This window comes from Wyeomyia smithii, chromosome 3 (genome assembly GCF_029784165.1).
Source record: "Wyeomyia smithii strain HCP4-BCI-WySm-NY-G18 chromosome 3, ASM2978416v1, whole genome shotgun sequence".
NCBI lineage: Eukaryota > Metazoa > Arthropoda > Insecta > Diptera > Culicidae > Wyeomyia > Wyeomyia smithii.
Window position 1 is genome coordinate 38772214 of NC_073696.1, and position 20220 is coordinate 38792433.

General features: G+C 40.2%; 2 protein-coding genes across 2 annotated transcripts; one reads left to right on the plus strand and one right to left on the minus strand.

Annotated features, from left to right (window-relative positions):
• The first annotated feature begins 1638 nt into the window (after positions 1-1638).
• On the plus strand, positions 1639-2094 carry LOC129728232 (uncharacterized). Its single transcript, XM_055686650.1, has one exon. It carries the CDS (start codon positions 1639-1641, stop codon positions 2092-2094), a length of 456 nt encoding a protein of 151 aa, XP_055542625.1.
• Positions 2095-12602: 10508 nt separating this feature from the next.
• On the minus strand, positions 12603-19286 carry LOC129729977 (uncharacterized). Its single transcript, XM_055688912.1, has 7 exons — positions 19107-19286; positions 16015-16335; positions 15490-15944; positions 13598-13942; positions 13362-13539; positions 12848-13300; positions 12603-12776 (listed from the first exon to the last, which is right to left on the minus strand). Exons 2-7 carry the CDS (start codon positions 16316-16318, stop codon positions 12733-12735), a joined length of 1779 nt encoding a protein of 592 aa, XP_055544887.1. The 5' UTR covers positions 16319-16335; positions 19107-19286; the 3' UTR covers positions 12603-12732.
• Positions 19287-20220: the final 934 nt, after the last annotated feature.

Sequence of the window (20220 nt, forward strand, 5' to 3'; positions counted from 1 at the left end):
TGTTTTTTAAAAAAATACAAAAACAATGCATAATTCCGAACAAAAATTATATTTTTTTCTGAATGACTTGGTATTTCTTCTAAAATTATCTATCAATATTTTTCGAACGTCTTACGTCTACGAATTGTAAAAAAATGAACAAAAAGATTTCGAACAAAAAATGCCTTACTTTTCAACAAGCGGGCGGTATTCCAATCGACGCCAATATTGGGATTTTTGAAGTGCACCTAGATAAATAATTCCTTCAACTTTGAGCCAAATCGTGATGGTCGCTTTTACGTATCATGGACACTTCGTATGGAATGACCTATAGTCTATAGTCTGTACTCGGATGAAAACGATTGATTAATTATCAATTTCTGTCAAGAAAAAATCACAGGAGGGTTGTGTGCAAAGCCTTGACCGCAAGGTTGAAGTAGAATACTTTTACAAGAGAGTTAACCCGGCTGCTTGCGTGTCAGTCATTTTTCCTAGTAAATAAATGTTGACCGCAGTATTGAAAATTCTTTGCAAATGAAGTTGAAGTCCTACTCAATTTCAGTTTTCACATATAAATACGACCTCACTGAACAGGAAAAGTACAAACTCTTTGCGGCGCAAACAAGTTTCAACAGTCAGAGTATATGTACATGTGAATTCAAATTAAGATAATTAACTTTTGGTTAAAGCTCAGAACGAGAAAATATTAAATCTTTCTTTGTTTGGTTGTCCTAAAAAGGACAGTTTATTGTTGAAAAAAAAAAAATTGGATATGACGCTGATTGCATTTTTGTGTTACACCGATAGCGGTGTTATGGTGAACTTGCGTATGACGAAGGCAGCGTATTACCTGTTGTTACAACACCGCAGGCAACACTGGAGTCGTTTTGGATGGCGTTTGACATTTATGCTAAACGTTTGATGAACATGAAAGATAGGTAAAGAATAAGTAACCAGAGAGAAAAAGCAATAGATTTATAGCAAAAACATAGAAGATAGGAAGTAAACAAATCGCCATTACAAGTGAATAGTAGAAGTTAGGAAAATAAAGTGGAAAATAATTATTATCTAAATCGAGTTAGCTACGAGGATCAAAAAAAATCGCGACAGGTGTTACAAAACTGCTCCTGAAAACTTGTGAAAAATTGTGAGTAGAGTGCAGCCTGAAGAAATAGTTATTTAGTGTAAATTCGAAAATAAATTTGATCCATTGTACTTACCCATAGATACAGCGTTCGTCGGTATTTCCTGAAATCTAAATTAATAGATACTTACCCTGGAAGTTTCGTTCGTCCTGTAGTAGGTAGCTAAAATAAATAGGTAATAAGAAAAATATCTTTATACTTACCAAAATACCATAGATACAGATTCTGCAAGTGCGGTTCGATCGGTGTAGAGTAACTCCCCACAAATTGGTCCAAAGCACAAATAACATTGGCGATAGAAAACCATTAAGCGGTAGATAGGAAAGCAGGATCGTAAACGGCTAAGGTGAATCCACTTCTTGTAAGTCTTATGAAATTTAATATTTAAACTTAGGCTAATAATCAAAATAAAATTGCAGTTTGAGCTTTACCGAAAATCAATTGGTTGCTACAAAAATTTGGTTCAAATCCAAACATTCTCAAAAAGAAGTGAACCAAAAGGTGTTCATTCGAGATGTCGGACCTGCCCCGTGAATACGATCCTAGATCTACAGCAGAAAGAGAGATTCTGGACTTGACAGCGACTCCGTGTGGGATCTGTGGCCCATCAACATGCGACGAACAAATGATTTGTTGCGACGGCTGCATGAAATGGTTTCATTCACGTTGCGTGGGAGTTGCTGAAGATTCAATTCCGGAGAAATGGTACTGCCAAAGCAAAGCTTGCCAGCAGCAAGCCCAGGAGTACCAAAAGCAGTATAAGGAAGCCAGAAAACAGGCTCGTGGCAAAAAGACCCCTGACGAGTCTGAAAAATCCAGCTCAATACTGCGCAAAAGCCCCTCTAGCGTCGAACAGAGGATGAAGGAATTGGAGGAGAGGCAAAAGCGGCAGAACGAGGAGCTGGAGGCGGAAATGCGACTGCAGCAGATGGAAAACGGATGCAGCGCGAGTTTCAGAAGAAAAAGTTAGAGATGGAGATCAAACTACGCGCCGAAGAAGAAGAAGAACGTAGAGCCTTGCAAGAAGAGATATTGCAGAAGAAAAAGATGCAGATTGAGCGGATGCGAGCAAATCAGCGCTCGTTTGAGCAGCAGATGGCTGATCTCGATAAAGAGCTTAATGAGCTTTCGGTCATCAAAACTTCCAAGGTGATCCCAGCGCTAGTTGAAGTTGTGGGCGGTGCTTCTATTGAAAGCAAAGAAAAACTTCCACGATTGAGTGGGGCGAATATAAATAAGCCGGCAGAAGAAGAGGACACCGATGACGATTTCGAAGATGATTACGATGAAGACTCGGATCGTATAAGTCAGCGTTCCAATCCGTTCAGTGAAGGGGAGACCAGTACTCCGTCACAAAAAAGGAAGAGAGCCTAAGAGCAGCCACCATGGGCTGGGGCAGGAACGATTCGGGCCGACGAAGGCCCAGTTAGCAGCCAGAAGGGGATTAACCACCAAACTTCCCAAGTTTTCGGGTAAGCCTAAGCAGTGGCCATTATTTTTTGCATCCTACAAAGCATCAAACGAAGCTTGCGGTTATATGAACCATGAAAATCTGGTACGGTTGCAGGAATGTCTGGAAGGCAAAGCACTAGAGTTGGTATCCGGTCAGCTACTTCTGCCCGAATCGGTTGTCCGGAGCAATTGCTCCAAGAATTCCTGGACCAAGTAAACGAACTAGAGCCGCCAAAACCGGACAATCTAAACAGTTTTATCCCATTTGGAAACACAGTGGAGCAGCTCTGTGAACACTTGGAAGCGGCGGGACTTCGGCAACACCTCGTCAATCCGTTGCTTATCAAAAGCTTAGTGGCGAAGATTCCAGATCGGGAAAAGCGCGACTGGGTTATCAAAGGAGGAATGCCGCAGGAGAGCCAACCCTACGAACACTGACGGATTTTTTAATGGAGATAGTGGACGATGCTTGCGCAGCGGATGTCGATGTACAGCCCAAATTGATACACCAGTCCAAAGGTGGTGCGCAGTTCGGAAGGGAAAAGCCGAAGGAGAAAATGCCTTGTTCGTCCACAGCGAAATTAGTAATTCTGGTGCCACTGTAATCGACCGTAAAGTTTGCCGCAACACAGGTCATCGATTGCGACATTGTGAGCGCTTCAAACAAATGTCATACGCTGACCGTTTGAGGCTGGTAACTCGCGAAAAGCTGTGTAATGTGTGCCTGAATGAGCACGGTGACGTGTGCAAATTCCGTATTCGCTGTAATGTTGGCGATTGCAGAGAGCGTCACAATGCATTGATGCACCCCGTTGGAAACGCGATGGGGATGAGTGCGCACATCCGGTCCAATTCTAAAATAATGTTCCGGATGGTACCAGTGCAGCTGTACTACAAAAATAAAGCAATAACGGTGTTCCTTGATGAAGGTGCTTCGGTTACTTTGGTTGAGAAGAAACTAGCAGACCAGCTCGGCATGGTCGGGGTACAAGAGAAGCTGACGATAAAATGGACTGCTGATGTCACACGCGAAGAGGAAGATTCACGACGAATGAATTTGTGGGCGTCCGGCGTTGGAGTTGATGCGAGCAAGCTGCTGTTGAACGGCGTCCGAACTGTAAGCAAGCTTATGCTACCAAATCAGAAGTTGGACTCGCAAGAGCTAGCTGCGCAGTATGAGTACATGCGTGGGTTGCCGATAGCCTCTTACGACGGGCAGCCGGAGTTGCTTATCGGGCTGAACAATATACACTCGTTTGCTCCATTGGAAGCAAAGGCGGGTTCCCCTGTAGAACCAATCGCGGTCCGATGCAAGCTTGGGTGATCGGTTTATGGGTCACGACATTCCGCCAACGCATCGTTGGGAGAGTTTTTGGGGTACCACCGCGAAACTTCCAACGAGGATCTGCATGAGCTATTGAGACGCCACTACGCTCTTGAAGAATCGGTCGTGATACTCCCTCAGGAATCAGCAGAAGATAAACGAGCACGGGCAATACTTGAAGGAACAACAAAACGGATTGGTAACAGGTTCGAAACCGGCCTACTATGGGGAGCAGATGAACAACGGTTTCCCGACAGTTTTCCAATGGCTCTGCGAAGAATGAAGCAGCTAGAGAAGCGATTAGAAAGGAATCCGAAGCTGCGTGAAAACGTTTGCAAGCAGATAGAAGAGTATCAGCTAAAAGGATATGCGCATCTTGCTACCGCCGAGGAGTTGACGGAAACTCCGCCCGATAAAGTTTGGTACCTTCCGCTAAACGTTGTGCAAAACCCCAAGAAACCCAGCAAAGTAAGACTCGTGTGGGATGCTGCAGCTACTGTGCAGGGAGTTTCCTTGAACTCACAGCTGCTGAAAGGACCGGACATGCTGGTTCCGTTGATCAAAGTAATGTTCGGGTTCCGCAACGACGAATCGCATTCGGTGGAGACTTGAGGGAAATGTTCCACCAAATTAAAATTCGCGATGAGGACAAACAAGCGCAGCGATTTGTTTTCCGGAAAACCTGCGACGTATCTCCGAGCGTTTACGTCATGGATGTTGCGACATTTGGGTCGACTAGCTCTCCATGCTCGGCCCAATTCGTTAAAAACCGGAATGCCGAAGAGTTCGCCGCCCGATATCCCGGAGCAGCTGCAGCGATTATAAATCGACACTATGTCGATGATTATTTCGACAGCGTCGACACGATTACCGAAGCAGTGCGGTTAGCAAAGGAGGTGCGATTCGTCCATTCGAAAGCGGGCTTCGAAATACGAAATTGGGTGTCAAACTCGCAAGAAGTGCTGCAAGGTTTGGGAGAAGAGAAGCCGTTGGCGCCGGTTCATTTCAGTCAGGACAAGCACACCTCCAATGAGCGAGTGTTGGGAGTGATCTGGGATCCGGTGTTGGACGAATTCGCCTTTTCAAAGAAGCACCGCGAAGAGGTCCTGACGTATCTGTTCCAAGGAAAAAGACCAACGAAAAGACTCGTTGCCAGCTGCGTGATGGGGTTTTTCGATCCACTGGGGCTGCTATCACCGTTTACCATCCACGGCAAAATAATCATCCAGCAACTGTGGCGTTCCAAATGCGATTGGGATCAGGAGATCGATGTCAGGTGCTGGGAATTGTGGCAGCGCTGGACCGGCCTGTTACCGGAAGTGGAAGCAATTCGAATCCCACGATGCTATTTAGGCTGCGCGTTGACTACCGAAATCGAGTCGTTGGAGGTACACATCTTCACAGATGCTAGCGAACATGCGTATGGTTGTGTGGCGTATTTGCGTGCCGTTGTAAGAGGAGAAGTATTGTGCAGTTTGATGATGTCCAGAGCCAAGGTAGCACCGCTGAAACGACAGTCAATACCTCGTTTGGAGTTGATGGGCGCAGTACTGAGAGCCCGGATGTCTCAGACAATACTAAACACACATTCGCACAAGTTCCTTCGAACCGTTTTCTGGACAGATTCCCGGACCGTATGCAGCTGGCTACATTCGGACCAGCACAAGTATAAACAGTTTGTAGCTTTCCGGGTTGGAGAGATATGGGAGCTAACTAAAGTGGAAGACTGGCGGTGGATTCCGACAAAGCTCAACATGGCTGACGTGCTGACGAAGTGGGGACAGGGTCCTCCGTTGAAGAGCGATAGAGCGTGGTTCAAAAGACCAGCCTTTCTGTACCGGTCGCAAGCGGAGTGGCCATCAGACGGGGCAACGCTTGACGAAACGAATGAAGATGCGAGGGGAATAATACTCTTCCATGGAGTGATTTCCGTTGAGAAGATATCCCGCTGGACGAGATTGCTACGAGTGACGGCAAGTGCAGTGCGTTTCGTCGCCAATTGCAGGCGAAAGATGAAAGGAGTGCCAATACTAACTTCGCAGGCCACCACGAAACAACAAAGAGCGATTGAACGAGTCGCAGCAGAACATGTCACAGTAAAAACGCCGCTTACGAAGGAGGAATTGCAACAGGCAGTAACCATCCTGTGGCGACAAGTACAGTGGGATAGTTTTCCGGATGAAATGAGTGCGCTTTCAAACAACTTGTAGCTAGATCCGGGGCAGCCGATAGAAGAGGTTCAAAAGAGAAGCCGTATCTACAAATGTTCACCGGTGCTTGACGACGAAGGTGTGCTGCGTATGGATGGTAGGCTAGCAAATGCGGGTGAAATATCTTTCGACAAAAAACATCCAATCATCTTATGTCGTTCACATGGAATAACCGCGAAGTTGATTCAGCACTACCACGAGGAGTTTGGACATGCGAATTCGGAAACCGTGTTCAACGAGATGAGACAGCGATTCCAAATCCCGAAACTGCGCTCAGCGATTCAACGTGTGGTAAGAGTTTGCGTGTGGTGCAGGGTGAACAGATGTCAGCCACGAACCCCGAGGATGGCTCCTTTACCAGTTGAGCGAGTGACCTCTCACTTGCGACCCTTCAGCTCGGTAGGGATTGACTACCTTGGCCCATTAGAGGTAACGGTTGGTCGTCGAAAGGAGAAGGGTGGGTAGCAATTTTCACTTGCCTGACTGTTCGGGCGGTTCATTTGGAAGTGGTCCATAGTCTCACCACTGAGTCCTGTCGGATGGCCATTAGTCGTTTCCAGAGCAAGTTTGGTAAACCAGCCCACATCTTTTCGGATAACGCAACATGCTTTAGGGGCGCGAACAACGAGATGATGCGAATGGAAAAAAATCAAACACAAGTCAGCGGAAAAAATCGTTAGCCCCACCACTGCCTGGCACTTTAATCCACCCAGCACACCGCATATGGGTGGTATCTGGGAACGCATGGGGCGCTCGGTCAAGGAGGCAATGGCTGCGTTGGACGATGGTCAGAAATTGACGGATGAGATCCTGGTGACGGCATTGGCGAAGATAGCGGACATGATTAATACGCGCCCGTTGACATATTTACCACAAGACGCTGGAGAAACTGAAGCGCTGGCTCCAAACCATTTTCTGCGAGGAATGGTAACCGGTGCTGATTTGGAAGGGAACGATGAATCGACGAACCAGGCTGAAGTTCTAAGGAATGTGTACAAACGCTCGCAGTATCTAGCCGACAAGATGTGGGAGAGTTGGAGGAAGGAGTACTTGCCTATGGTGAATCAGCGAACAAAGTGGTTCGGTGAACAAAAACCGATCGAAAAGGGTGGTCTGGTGTTCGTGGTAGACGGTAAGAACCGCAAAGGCTGGAAAAGAGGAATTGTGGAGGCAACAGTTAAGGGTTCAGATGGACGGATAAGACAGGCGGACGTGAGATACGCTGATGGCAGCATACAGAGACGCGGCGTGGTCAACTTGGCGGTGTTGGAGATTCGGTAAATCCGGAAGTAGCGGATGTTACGGGCTGGGGTGTTACAACACCGCAGGCAACACTGGAGTCGTTTTGGATGGCGTTTGACATTTATGCTAAACGTTTGATGAACATGAAAGATAGGTAAAGAATAAGTAACCAGAGAGAAAAAGCAATAGATTTATAGCAAAAACATAGAGGATAGGAAGTAAACAAATCGCCATTACAAGTGAATAGTAGAAGTTAGGAAAATAAAGTGGAAAATAATTATTATCTAAATCGAGTTAGCTACGAGGATAAAAAAGAAAAACTCCCCACAAATTGGTCCAAAGCACAAATAACATTGGCGATAGAAAACCATTAAGCGGTAGATAGGAAAGCAGGATCGTAAACGGCTAAGGTGAATCCACTTCTTGTAAGTCTTATGTAATTTAATATTTAAACTTAGGCTAATAATCAAAATAAAATTGCAGTTTGAGCTTTACCGAAAATCAATTGTTTGCTACAAAAATTTGGTTCAAATCCGAACACCTGTTTTATTGAATGGGAGAAAGAGGAATATTGTAAAATTTTGTAAACATTTAATTCAAACAATATTATCAAATCGTAGTCAGGCACTCTGATAACAAAGTTAAAGGCTGTTTTCACACTGAAAATCAGACAGCCAGCAGAAGTTTTGATTGCCAAAATCCAGAATGCTTGTGTACAATAGAATTTGATTGCATCCCGCACAGAATGTCTGCTTGTGTTGATGCCAGAAAATTATTAACCTTCAATTACTTGTTTATTTACCTTGAAAAAGGCATTTTGCGGTTCAAAATCGGTTGCTGATCGCAACTTTTGAGCTGCCCTGACATTGGGGGAATTAAGATACACGGACAACATGCACTATGGAAGCTATTTTACATTCAGTAAATTCGACGGGTGCGACAGATTTAAATTGCTAGGATGCAACACAGAATGCTTGCTTGCGTTGACAAAAATTATTAACTTTCAATGACTTGTTTATTTGCCTTGAAAAAGGCATTTTGATTTCCAAAATTGGATTTCCTGATGGCAATCTTCATGCTGCCCCAACACGGGGGGAATAATGGCTGTCTGGCGACACACGCTGAGAAAAACCGGGCTGCTCCTAAGACGTGGTGACCAACCACAGGGCTATAGCTGCTGCTAAGCAGTGGTGGGCACCGCTAACCGAAAATTTAGCGACGCTAATCGCTAAGTCGCTAACCGGTAAATTTAGCTCGATAAACGCTAAACGCTAAACGCTAAACCCACATTAGCGGAACTTTCGCTAATCGCTAATCGCTAACTTTTTAATATGTAAATAGTCATATCGCTATATTTATTGCTCGTGTTTTGTAAGATTTGGACCACTTTGATCTCTTTTGGTTAAACAAACGAAAACAATTATTTTTTAAAGCTATTTACAGTAAGAGGTTCACGAAACGGTATTCATATTTGATTTTGTAAAAACAAGAATAACAAAAGTTATTTAGCTTGCATTGAAAATAGATATCCTTAGGAATGTTTTCATGAAAATTCAATTATTGTTTTTTATAATATATAAATTATATAATAATTATTAAAGTTGTCATAATTTCAAGCGCATTGCAATTTACCAAAGTTCTTGGTGTGCCAAAAATTCAATCTAGACCCTGTGCTTGTTCTTCAAAATGCTCCTGTGGCTTGTACGATAACTGGAACTCCATTCTAGGGTAAAAAAATGACAAGAGTAACTTTCGCAGTAAAGTATGTTCATCTTTCGAAGCAATTTACGTACGCCATCAGCAATTCACAGTTTTTCTAAATATTTCTATTGTCGCTTCTCCACAAAATTTAGCGAATTAGCGATTAGCGTTTCGAAGGCCATAATTTTAGCGACGCTAACAGTTTCGCTAACCAGCTCAAAAATTAGCGAAATCGCTAAATCGCTAACTAAATTTTAGCGTCGCTTATTAGCGAATTAGCGGAATGGTGCCCACCACTGCTGCTAAGAAAGGACGACTGCTGTTGTCGCTGTCTAGAACTATTATGAGCGGCTCCGGCTGAAACAGGCTCTTATATAGGCCAAATAGCATGTTTTCAATTGCAAGGTATATGATCCTGTCGACCGTGCTTGGGAAGCAAGCATATAACAACCAATCAGAGGTCGAATTTTTCGTTTTGACAAGGCTTGACTATTTTCAATAGTACAATAGTGTGAATAATAAAATTACAGTTATCTTATTTTGGGAAGAATCTTAGAAGATTTTCCAATCTATTTCTGCAAGAACGAAGGAAATCCATCGAATACTAACCGATTTATTAGCATTTGAAATTGGACATATTTTTCACTGTTTTCGGTCTTAAATTTTCATTTCACATCCCTATGTAGCCGAATTTCCTGAGAGAAGTATTTTACTTCAAAAAATTTTAACAAATTAATTCGGGTGAACTCTTAAAATTATCACAATAAAACGTGAAATTCAGACAAATTTTACAAAAACTCTAAGATCTCTGAAACCTGAAGAGTTAGAAATTTTGTATATTCTGTAAAGTTTCATAAAATTCAGAGATCTACAACTTTTTCGAAAACCGCAAAGCTATAGCGTGTAAGGAAAAGAAGTTGGCATCGTAACGCCACCTTCGCGACTAAATTCCGAACTAATTCAAACCCGCTAGATTCCATTCCTGGCCCAGTGTGCAATGTTGGTTGTGAATTGTTACTGAATTTCCGCGTGAAAAATCTCTGGAATGCGGTGCGGATTTTGATAGATTTAAAATCACCTTTTTGTCCGGTCATAGAAGCAAAAAAAAAGAATAGATTTTTGGGCATGTTCAAACTATTGGAGCGAACTGTTTGAACGATGTTCTGCAAAATCAATGTAGGATAGAATAGCAAGTAATGATGCGAAAGCGTGGGCTAGGATTTGCAGCAGAGTTTTGTTCATATCTGTTCTGTGACGAGAGTCTTCTGAAGCGCCCTTAAAACACAACAATATCGGCTAGTATTTCTTGGTTTCCGCGAAGCATAATATTTATCAACTATTTTGAACATGGTAAAACTATCTGTAGATAATTGAATCGATTCAGAATGTAACGACCGCATATGGCGAAATAAAAAAGTGCTCTTTACAAAGACAATGCTCCTCCTCATTCTACTCGCGATACAACAGGTGAATTAAAGGAATTGTGCTACAAACTATTTCCCCACCTTCTGCATTCGCCTGATTTGGTTCTGAGCGACTGTTTCATGCTTCCTTCCCGGACGAACACATACGATTCGCATAGATTCTCTAGGATTCCTCACATTGGATTCCTGAGCGTCCTTGAAAAGGATTCCTGAGAAAGAATACTCAGAAGTGCCCTGTATATGGCTCTAGGATTGTTGAAATAACAATCGTGAGTGGGAATCCTCCGGATCGTGTTTGCGATTCCTTTCACGATTCCGTCACCGAGTTATAGGTATCCGGGGGATGGATTTTCTGCGTGTTAGTGAGGGTTGGTTAGATATGTGGCTCACAAGCGATTCCATTCGAATGAAGTGTGGTAGAGTTGGAAACAAACGACTATTTCGAAGTAAATGACGCGCAGCACTACAAAACTGGCATGAAAAGGTTAGAGAACCGCTACAAAAAGACTCTAAATGTAGAATGAAACAATTGTTTCAAAAAAAATCACCATATGTCCATAAGCAAGCTATAGAATTTTCAGCTCATATAGCGAAGAAGTTCTAAAGCCGCAAGGCGCCCTGGAACAAAGCATATTTCTAGAGCCAAAAGTTTGATGACTATCTTTTTATATATAATATACATATGACTATTGAAATATATGCATTTTATTTGTTTCGATGTAAGTCAACAGTTTTAATGAAAATAATAACAATAATAAAGTTGAAATCGAGAATCCATCACGGCTGGAGTCTTATGCGACCACAAACGCGCAATTAACTGACTTTTGGTTCTCTCAGTAGAGATGAGTAAGTTTAATTACAGCATACCGGCCAGATAAATTCGTATATCGTATGCATCATGCTACAGGAAGAGAAAAAAAAGCTGTGAAACCGAGAACCGAAAAACTTTTTTTCGGTAATAGTCACGTAATTCAAATCGAGAGGAATTGATCCATTTTGCCGCTATCGACAACGTCAACATGCAAAGCAGATTTCAGTCGGTCATCGTGTCGCATTGGCATGCAATAGCCACTGCTGGTGAGAGGTGATCATTGAGGACGGAAGCAGTGTAAAATGGAAGTTAATAACTTTTCCTGTCTGTGTCTGGTATGATGAGGTTCGATTTGCATACGCTGAAGCAGCCACCTAGCGGTAGCAACGGTAGTATATTGATATGCAGACTTTCTGAACGATCAAGTTGTAATCGAATAGGACTGGGTATTCGATACTTTGTTGTCGTCTACACTGAAAATATATTTTAGTTTATTCCACGAAAACGTTCGTTTTACATACAAAACCTTTTGTTGTTTTCTGCAACGAAACCAATGCGTAATAAATATGGAGGTACTTTCGTTAGAACTGTCAGCATTGTAACAGATTTCTATTCGTATACATGACGAAAGGTTTTTAAAATGAACTAAATCAATCGTACAAACAAACGCTGCATAATGTAAATAGTACGAAAAATTAGTAAGCGTACGCAACAATATATACATTCTACGAAATCAAAATCACAGAACACAAAAATTTTGTTCAAGTAATTACTCATGCTTACGTTTTTTGTAGCATGTACAAAACAACTACGTACTTCTACTAGAACATTCGTACCACTAACGAACCTAGTAGTACAGTTTAAAAACTATTCGTAAACTTTCGACTATATTTCGTACAATGTACAGACAATTATGTACGCTGCATACATTTTTCGTACTATTCTGAATCCAATGTCCTATCGGAAAGAGGAGAAAATGGACTTCCAGAATCCATAAAATTTGCGTAATGATAACCCCAATGTGTCTAGAAAAAGATATCATAGGTCAGTTATAAATTTCGGATGATCCTTATGTCTTTCGTTTTCAAGAAGATGGGTTCATATGTAGTTGTGCTATATATGTCGGGGCGCTAGTGGTAAGAAAGGATTATTTTTAAGTATTGAGAAAATCAGAATTCTCCGAAACAGGAAATTTCTCTGGATAACGAACTTGACGGAAACGTACGCAATATTATGAGAAACGTTGTCGTTAGGGTTTAAGCTTTGTATTGTAGTTTGTTTCTCAATACTTGAAAAAAACATAAATAACGTGACTGTATTTTTTTATTTCATGAATTCTGATATTTTGAATAAAGTAAATTTGACTCAAGTATATTCATATCCATATAATTTTTTAAGATGTTGAAGATGTTTCAAATAACCTAAAATTATAGCAAACGAAAATTCAGGCATCGGCAGCTGGTTGCGTAGATCTTCTGACTTTTGCAGCTAAAAAACATGAATTAAATTTAAAAAATGTGCAGTTCTATGTTATGAACATCAAGAATTATCAAACTTACCGTTAAGTTCATTTAGTAGTACGAAAGTATGTGGTTTCGTTCTTGCACCATCGTATTCCAATTTGTAGAATTCTCTGTTCAAAAAATCCCACAAGTGCTCACACTTGGGTGGGTAAGCAATGTTAAACAGCTGGTATGCTTTGAAACATACATCTACAGCCTTTGCAAAGCTGTAGAACTTATATGTTATGTTCTCAAAGTCTACCATGATTGAATGGAAGTTCTCTATAGTTCCAATTAGTGTCATAAAAGGTGGAATACAGGACTCACGCTTCACTTTCTCATCATATTTCTGTTTATACTCGGTTTCAGTAGCGCAAATAGTTAGGAACGCCTCTCTCGATTCCTGAATACTGTAGAATCGTCGTTTAGGATCTGTTGTTAACTTCTTCTCAATCCGCGAAAAAGGTAGTAGCATTTGCATAAGACGGAACGTCATAGCGGCTGACGAGTCTGAAGTATATAAAATATTATATAAACAACTTAGGTCTAATTCATTACTTGATTTTTGTACTTTGTGATAGATTGTTGCTTTTGTCAGAAAGTTTGTTCAACATGTCGTTGTCTTCAGATGACTTGAACGACTCACGATGTTTCGGGAATATTTCCTCCACCATCACATCTACGAACGCGTCAAGGGAATCAAGTAATTCGTTTTTCTGACCGTGTATAAATACAAAATCAGCTTCGATCTATAAGAAAAATTACAAATTAGTCTAGTGACAAATCATAATTAAGAAACAAACAAACCATCCTATAGCCATCTGGATTTTTGAACTGTGGCCAAAGGTCAAATATTTTGCTTGCGGATTGCGGGTTGTTTTGATTCTGAATTATGTTCAACCGCGTTGCAGCACATCCCACCCAATGCGCAAGCTTTTCATCGTAGCTCATGGTAGCCATTTCATGTCTCAGAGCGCGGATATGAATTTCTTCGTCTTTTTCAGTTGTAAACGTTTTCGAAGGATTGCCAACTATGGACTTCGTGCTTTTTTCTAAGCTTGATTTGCGGTTGAGATTGCTTTTCCAGTTTCGATATTTGTGGTAGAGTTTACCCAACGGTGCGCTATTTTTCCTTTCAACGAAGTAGTACGCCTATTGAAAAATGAGAGCATTTTTTAAGTCACCTCATATTACCGCTTACAAGTTTTAGACTAGTTCAGTCAGCTTCAGATATTTTTGAAATATAACACAAAAAAAGATTGTATTCATTGAAATGTTCGAAGTGTCGTACCCAAGTTGTTAGGTATAATGATATTGGTTAATATATTTTTGATTTTTATCGTTTCTCTGTCACAATGACATCCCTTCAACGATAATGTAACGTCAATGAGCTATGATATGATGGAGAATGGAATGGAACGATAAATACTTTGTTATATTGAATATTGGAAATATTTCGCAATATATCAATAGTGTCTTGCCCCTAGGTTGCTCAACTTTTTACGAAAATGCGTCAAATTTTATTCATTTTACAGTTATTTTCCACGAGCGTGTACAGTAGCAATCTGTCAAAACTTCAAAGTGTTTCAGTTGTTTGGGAATGTATGAGAAGGTGAATAAAATCCAGAGAATCTTAGGTACTTATAATATTAATATTATAATGTGAGTTACGAAAACAATGTCGTAGTCTACAATTGTTTTACAGGTATCAAACAACAGATGTTCGATAAAAGAATCTATGTTCTCATCCCGTGAGTCTAGTGGTCAATCATTAACATATGCTTTTAGAAATATGCCGGTAGTAATCGAGCAAACATTTAAGAACGTGGATATTATACGGCCTATTTTTCTTCTGACGTTTCTGGAACACTGACCGTATCGAAAAAATTTGATAGAAAAGCCAAGAAATTTTCATGATATTGTTAAGCGAAACAGGTGAAGAGAAAACGTTATGTTATGAAAAAAACCCTTATGTTCAGTTGCATGAATATTCAATATGTAATTTAAAAAAAAACTACGCTACATACTTTCCTTCAAGAGCTTAGACTGAAAATGTGTATAACAAGTGAAGAACATTTTCCACCTTTTGCAAAGAAACAAGTTTGTTTATATCGTACTTCTGGAGAAAATTTTCGAAAGGACTTATGTGTTTTAGTGAAGGAAGATCAAATGCACTCCCACGCAAACTAACACCACTATCGAGTACCTAACAGTTTTTTCTTTCTGATTATGATGTATGTTCGCGTGGGAGTTCTAAAAGATTCGAGTAGATAACATTTTGAACTTTGATTTCAAAAGCACAAAGGGTGGCGAACGGCTTCGGCAGTGGTTTTCATCGGCAGAATTCTTCGTAAGATTGCTGCAGCAAACCACTGCCGAAGCCGTTTGGTACCCTAAGTCCTTTTGAATATTTTCGCCAGACTGGTTCATTCACCAATTGCCTTGCGCGTCTTCAATTGGAACACAGCCATATATTGTATATGTATATGTATCATGCTCAACCTGAACTGATTGTAAGGTTCTTCAAATCTATTAATCAGTAGCTGACAATAGCTCGCTCTCACGAAGTTGCCAAATACAGAGAGCGCTAAACAATTTCAAATTAGGTTACATTTTACTAACTCAGCTTTTCCGTCCGCTGTTTACACTCAAAATCAAAAGAGATAAAGATAGTGAAGTGGAGTGTCCATTATACATACCATTACTTCTCCTGGAAAAACCTGGACTATTTGTGCCGCCAATACAGAACAGTCTTTGACTGTTAAATCGTGTTTGTTTTCAATACAGAACTGAAGGATGGATTCCAACATCAGCTTGCGAAGATTATCGTTGAGAATTTTGTCCCGGTTGAATACAGCAATCAAATTTAAACCATACTGATTTGACTTTAATATGGTGTTCAAATCAAGCGGAGCTTCCATAGCTCTGGACTGTTGTGCTGAATTTGATTCGTTCATCGAAGATTTGCTCGTAATGGACTGCGAAGAACATTCGGCTTTCTCGACGTCGATTGTTGAACGCGCAGATTCCATCCAGTTGTGCCAGTGGTGATAGAATTCAACTTGTGCCCCCAGAGGGATACACGGTTGGTTCAAAATTGATATAGCCATTTCCGGAGTAAGATGTCTCAGCACACCGACGTACAAGTGTTGGCCTATTTATGAATGAACAATTAAGACTGATACAGTGTCTGAAAAACGTTCGGGAAAATAAATTCAACTTACGACAGCAATACGGGAACAGATCTCCTACATTCCAGCTATTAAGCAACGCATACAATTCAAGTATATCGGCATTAGAGCTTGCATACTTCTGTATAAGTTGTTGGCACGTAAATGTAACATCCGCGGAGGTTTCGTTTTCATTCGTGTTTGAGGTAGAATTATTGTTTTCAACATTCATAACGCCTATAATCGGAATTTGTTCAAAATCTTCTATGTTCACAAATTGCGATGGTTCTTCGTCTGAAGTGGCTTGCGTTGATACTACTACCGTTCCCATACTGTTAGTTTCTTCCGAGTGTTCCATTATGCGTTAGAGTTTTTCTTTGCGACATGTAAGTACAATAAACGTACAATTTTCTGTTCGAATATGTTATTTAGCAATATTGTTTCGGCCTAATCATGTTCAACCCCCGAGCTGTTTTATGAAGGTTAATAGGAGGGCCAGCTAGATTATCAACGCTAAGAATGTAGTATTTGCTTTGTTTCGTGGAATTGCACGTTTCGATTGCATAAGCAGCGTAGTGCTCATAATAATTTATCATTTCAATTCGTTTACAAACAACGTGTATAGTTGGGGAGTTACCAAATAAAATTACCTCATTTATTTCGAAAACTACCACATTTTCGACAGAAGTTGCATCCAAATATTGACACACAAAATATCCCTGTTTATACTTTTTGGACTTATACACACATTTGGAATAACAACGGAAATTGTTTCCATCAAAATTTTGTTTCTTGCAGAACGCTTGTATCAAATCAAAATGTGTTGTGATGATAGCATGATGAGACTGTACGATGTATACTGGCTTAACAGGCTCATTTATAAAATGAGCAAATTTCAGTTGATACTTTTTCGCTATGGAGATGCATATGTTCTTGCGGCTAGTTATATTACGAGCGTACGTTTTGAATTCCTTATGCTTCGCTTCAAAACGAAAAGACCAGTAATGCCTTGGAGGACCTGACTGCAGAATCACTTTATAATAATGTAGAAGCATATGGTGTTTTGGCTTCAAGGTATCTTTGAAGAGTCGAACGTAATCTTGATGGTGTTCGGTAATTAAAATACGCAGTCGTTCTGCTAAATCGCTTGAAATTTCAAAACAGAGAAGAATGTCAATCAGCTCTAGGAATTTCAGAATAAAGGACCATACATCATCATCGTCCGGAATAAGGTCACCGACCATTAAAGGAAACAGATGTATAAAACACATCATCTCTCTTGCAGTCATTTTTAAACGGAACTTATTCAAATGATTTTGTGTAATTTCAGGAGATACGTGGTCAATTTCTATTTCTCCATAGTTGAACATGTGTTTGCGTGTATTCAGTGTTTCAAGTGTTAGATATTTCATTGAAACGAAATAATTGATAACATGACAGATATCATAATGACATACACCTTCAAAAACATCATGCATCAAATCTACTGCATAGTTGGTAGTTACGTTGAAAGATTTTATGTTATTAAATATGCAATGTTCTTGCACACCTGTTAAACTGAGATCGTTGGCTACAACATCTGCAGAATAATTTTCAGGATTACGAGCTAAACTCAGATTATCTGTGGACAATGTGTGTGTGATGGGCTTAGGAGTTTTGCAAAATCTACAGAAAAATGTGTGGTTGAAGGATGATGTGAATCCTAGAACTTTATTCAGGCCCAAATTGTCTCCAATGAAAAGAGCTAGGACAAAGTACACGAGTTTCTTTCCCTCAGGCGTTTCTATGAGAATTCCATTTTCCTCAATATCCCGGATAGACCTGATCAAAGCATTAAGACATTTTTCGTTACCGAACTCTTTATAGTCTTTTCCTTTTATAACTGCTGCCAAGTAGATGTCTGAGTTCTCTACAACCGGAAAAGAATAATATACGAATGATACCGGATCAGTATGTGTACCAAGGGCGTTGTTGATTTCTGAATCATCAATGTATAGAAAAAACGGCAAGACAATTTTACCCGTATCAATGAAAGGTTTACTTTTTGCTCGCCATAATGCCCCATTGATGAAATGTGTATTTGTATTTGATTCACTGATTGATTTCATATTGCTAAGAGTATTTAGGAGCAAGGAATTTTTTTCAAAAACTTTTCGAAATTGGAATGACATAGGTAGCAAAACTCCCGTTACATCAACTTCATCATAGACAAGTTCTCCTCGTCGGTATCGTTCAGCAATCTCTTTGTTAATTTCGAATACTTCGTAATCGCAGACGTTGTCACTTTGTAGAAGCCAACTGTACAATTGTTGCTCATTTTCACATTTGTAGAACGGATTTGAAATTTCATGAATAAGTGATGTTAATCGTAAGCGATTTTCCAGATCGTTTGTGTTGCAGTATTGAGTTGAAAATGTGTTAACGGAGCCAACAATCGGATTAACAATGTCTTTTATAACACTTTTTTGGATGTTCAAAACGTCTGTTCGTGAAAAATTGTTGTTATTGTGGAGGTTGAGTGTAAATTTCACACCACACTCATCAACTGAAGCATTATCGTAGAGGAAGTCTCCCGAAGACAACATAGATGAGTGATAGGTATCTGATACTGGCGTCGATTTGAATGTATGTTGGTTTTCTTGTGAAATAGATGAAGGTAATGGTTCGAAGAATGCAGTACTATGTAAAGTCAGAGCTGGGTGATTCAGAGTATCAATTTCATTATTTGGATGATTAGTGGATTGTGCTTCAATGTGATCTTTGTAGTGACGTGTTAATGAACTCAGGCTTCCGAGCAAAGTGTTGCATCGACCATGAAATGTGCATTGATAATTATGTTTTTCAGGTAGATCATGAAACAGGCGAAAATGTTTTCTCATGAATGGAATAGAATCAAAGTGAATACCACATACAAAGCAATTCATTTTTTCTCTATAAGCTAAGATGCACACACTATGTTTGTTTTTCGTATTTTAGAGCGAGGTACCTATGTTTCTACTAGCCTGAAATTCGAATGTATGTTAAATTTAATCTTGGCATGACAGAAAATTTGGTAGACAATCACAACACTGATGATCTTGAATGACGCAACTTTTCTATGCTATTAGAATGGATTAAGATTGGACCAAAAAATCGTAACAACTTACCAAGGTTTTATTCCCTGCTTGAATTCTGCTGGTATTAACAGCTTTTAATCTCCGGAACGATGATTTTTTGCACTGAATATCAAAAAACACCTAACAACCGTTTTTCTATCAACCGAATTAAACAATGGCGACGAAATGAATGAACGCTCTGTAATGGAATAAGTGCTGCTAGTATATGTAGGTATTATGAACGAAAGTTTTCGTATAATTATCGTTGCTATCCATGTTCGTACGAAAGTACATTCGTGAATTATACAAATCATGCGTAATGTTGCAATTCTAATCGATAACTTGTAATACGAACGTTATATACAATTAACAAAAGTGCTGTACAATCTACGAATTTCTTGTTTACGAAATGTGCATGAGTGGAATAACGAAAAAATATTTTCAGTGTAGCAATGTCCAATTGGCAGCCGCTGCTGGTAACGGGACCCCGCGGGGGAAGCAACGAAAAATAGCAAAAAGCAGTAGATGACAATCAAATAATGACATAACGGACTACCAGCGCAAAATGTTGGTCGATCTGGTGGTCGAAAGTTGCAAGCGGAAGTAACAACGTAAAATAGCAGCTCTCTGGGTGAGGAACTATTCCAGACGTAATATAAGCCCCTAGTGAAACGTGTACATATTTGGCTTGGAGAGAACCAAACTTTCGAGACCGACGGGCTCAATGTTTTGTCCTGAGTTTAAAGGAAAAGTTGAAAACGTAATGTTCAAATAGATTAAAAAGCAAAATCGAATGGAAAATTGCAACAGCTTCGAAGCATGCAATTGTAGAACCCCACTATTGAGAATAAGACTGGGTATCTCTTGTTTTGGACAGTGGCTAGCTTTACTTTGAATAGTTAAGCTAGAACTATTGTGGAAACATTTGACGTAACTTGATTTCACTAATTTGCTGAACTTTATTACGCATCAAAGTCTGCTAACAATATCTAAATAAAGCGGCACCCTGCCGGTGAATGACCACTGTGAGCCGAAATCTATTTCAAATGCTAGGGTAAGTGGGAACGGCTGGTCTCACACTTTTGTTTGCGTTCAATTTTGCAATTGTGTATTGATGCAATCAGAAAATTTTGCATATGCGCTGCACATTGGGTTGTGAATCGTG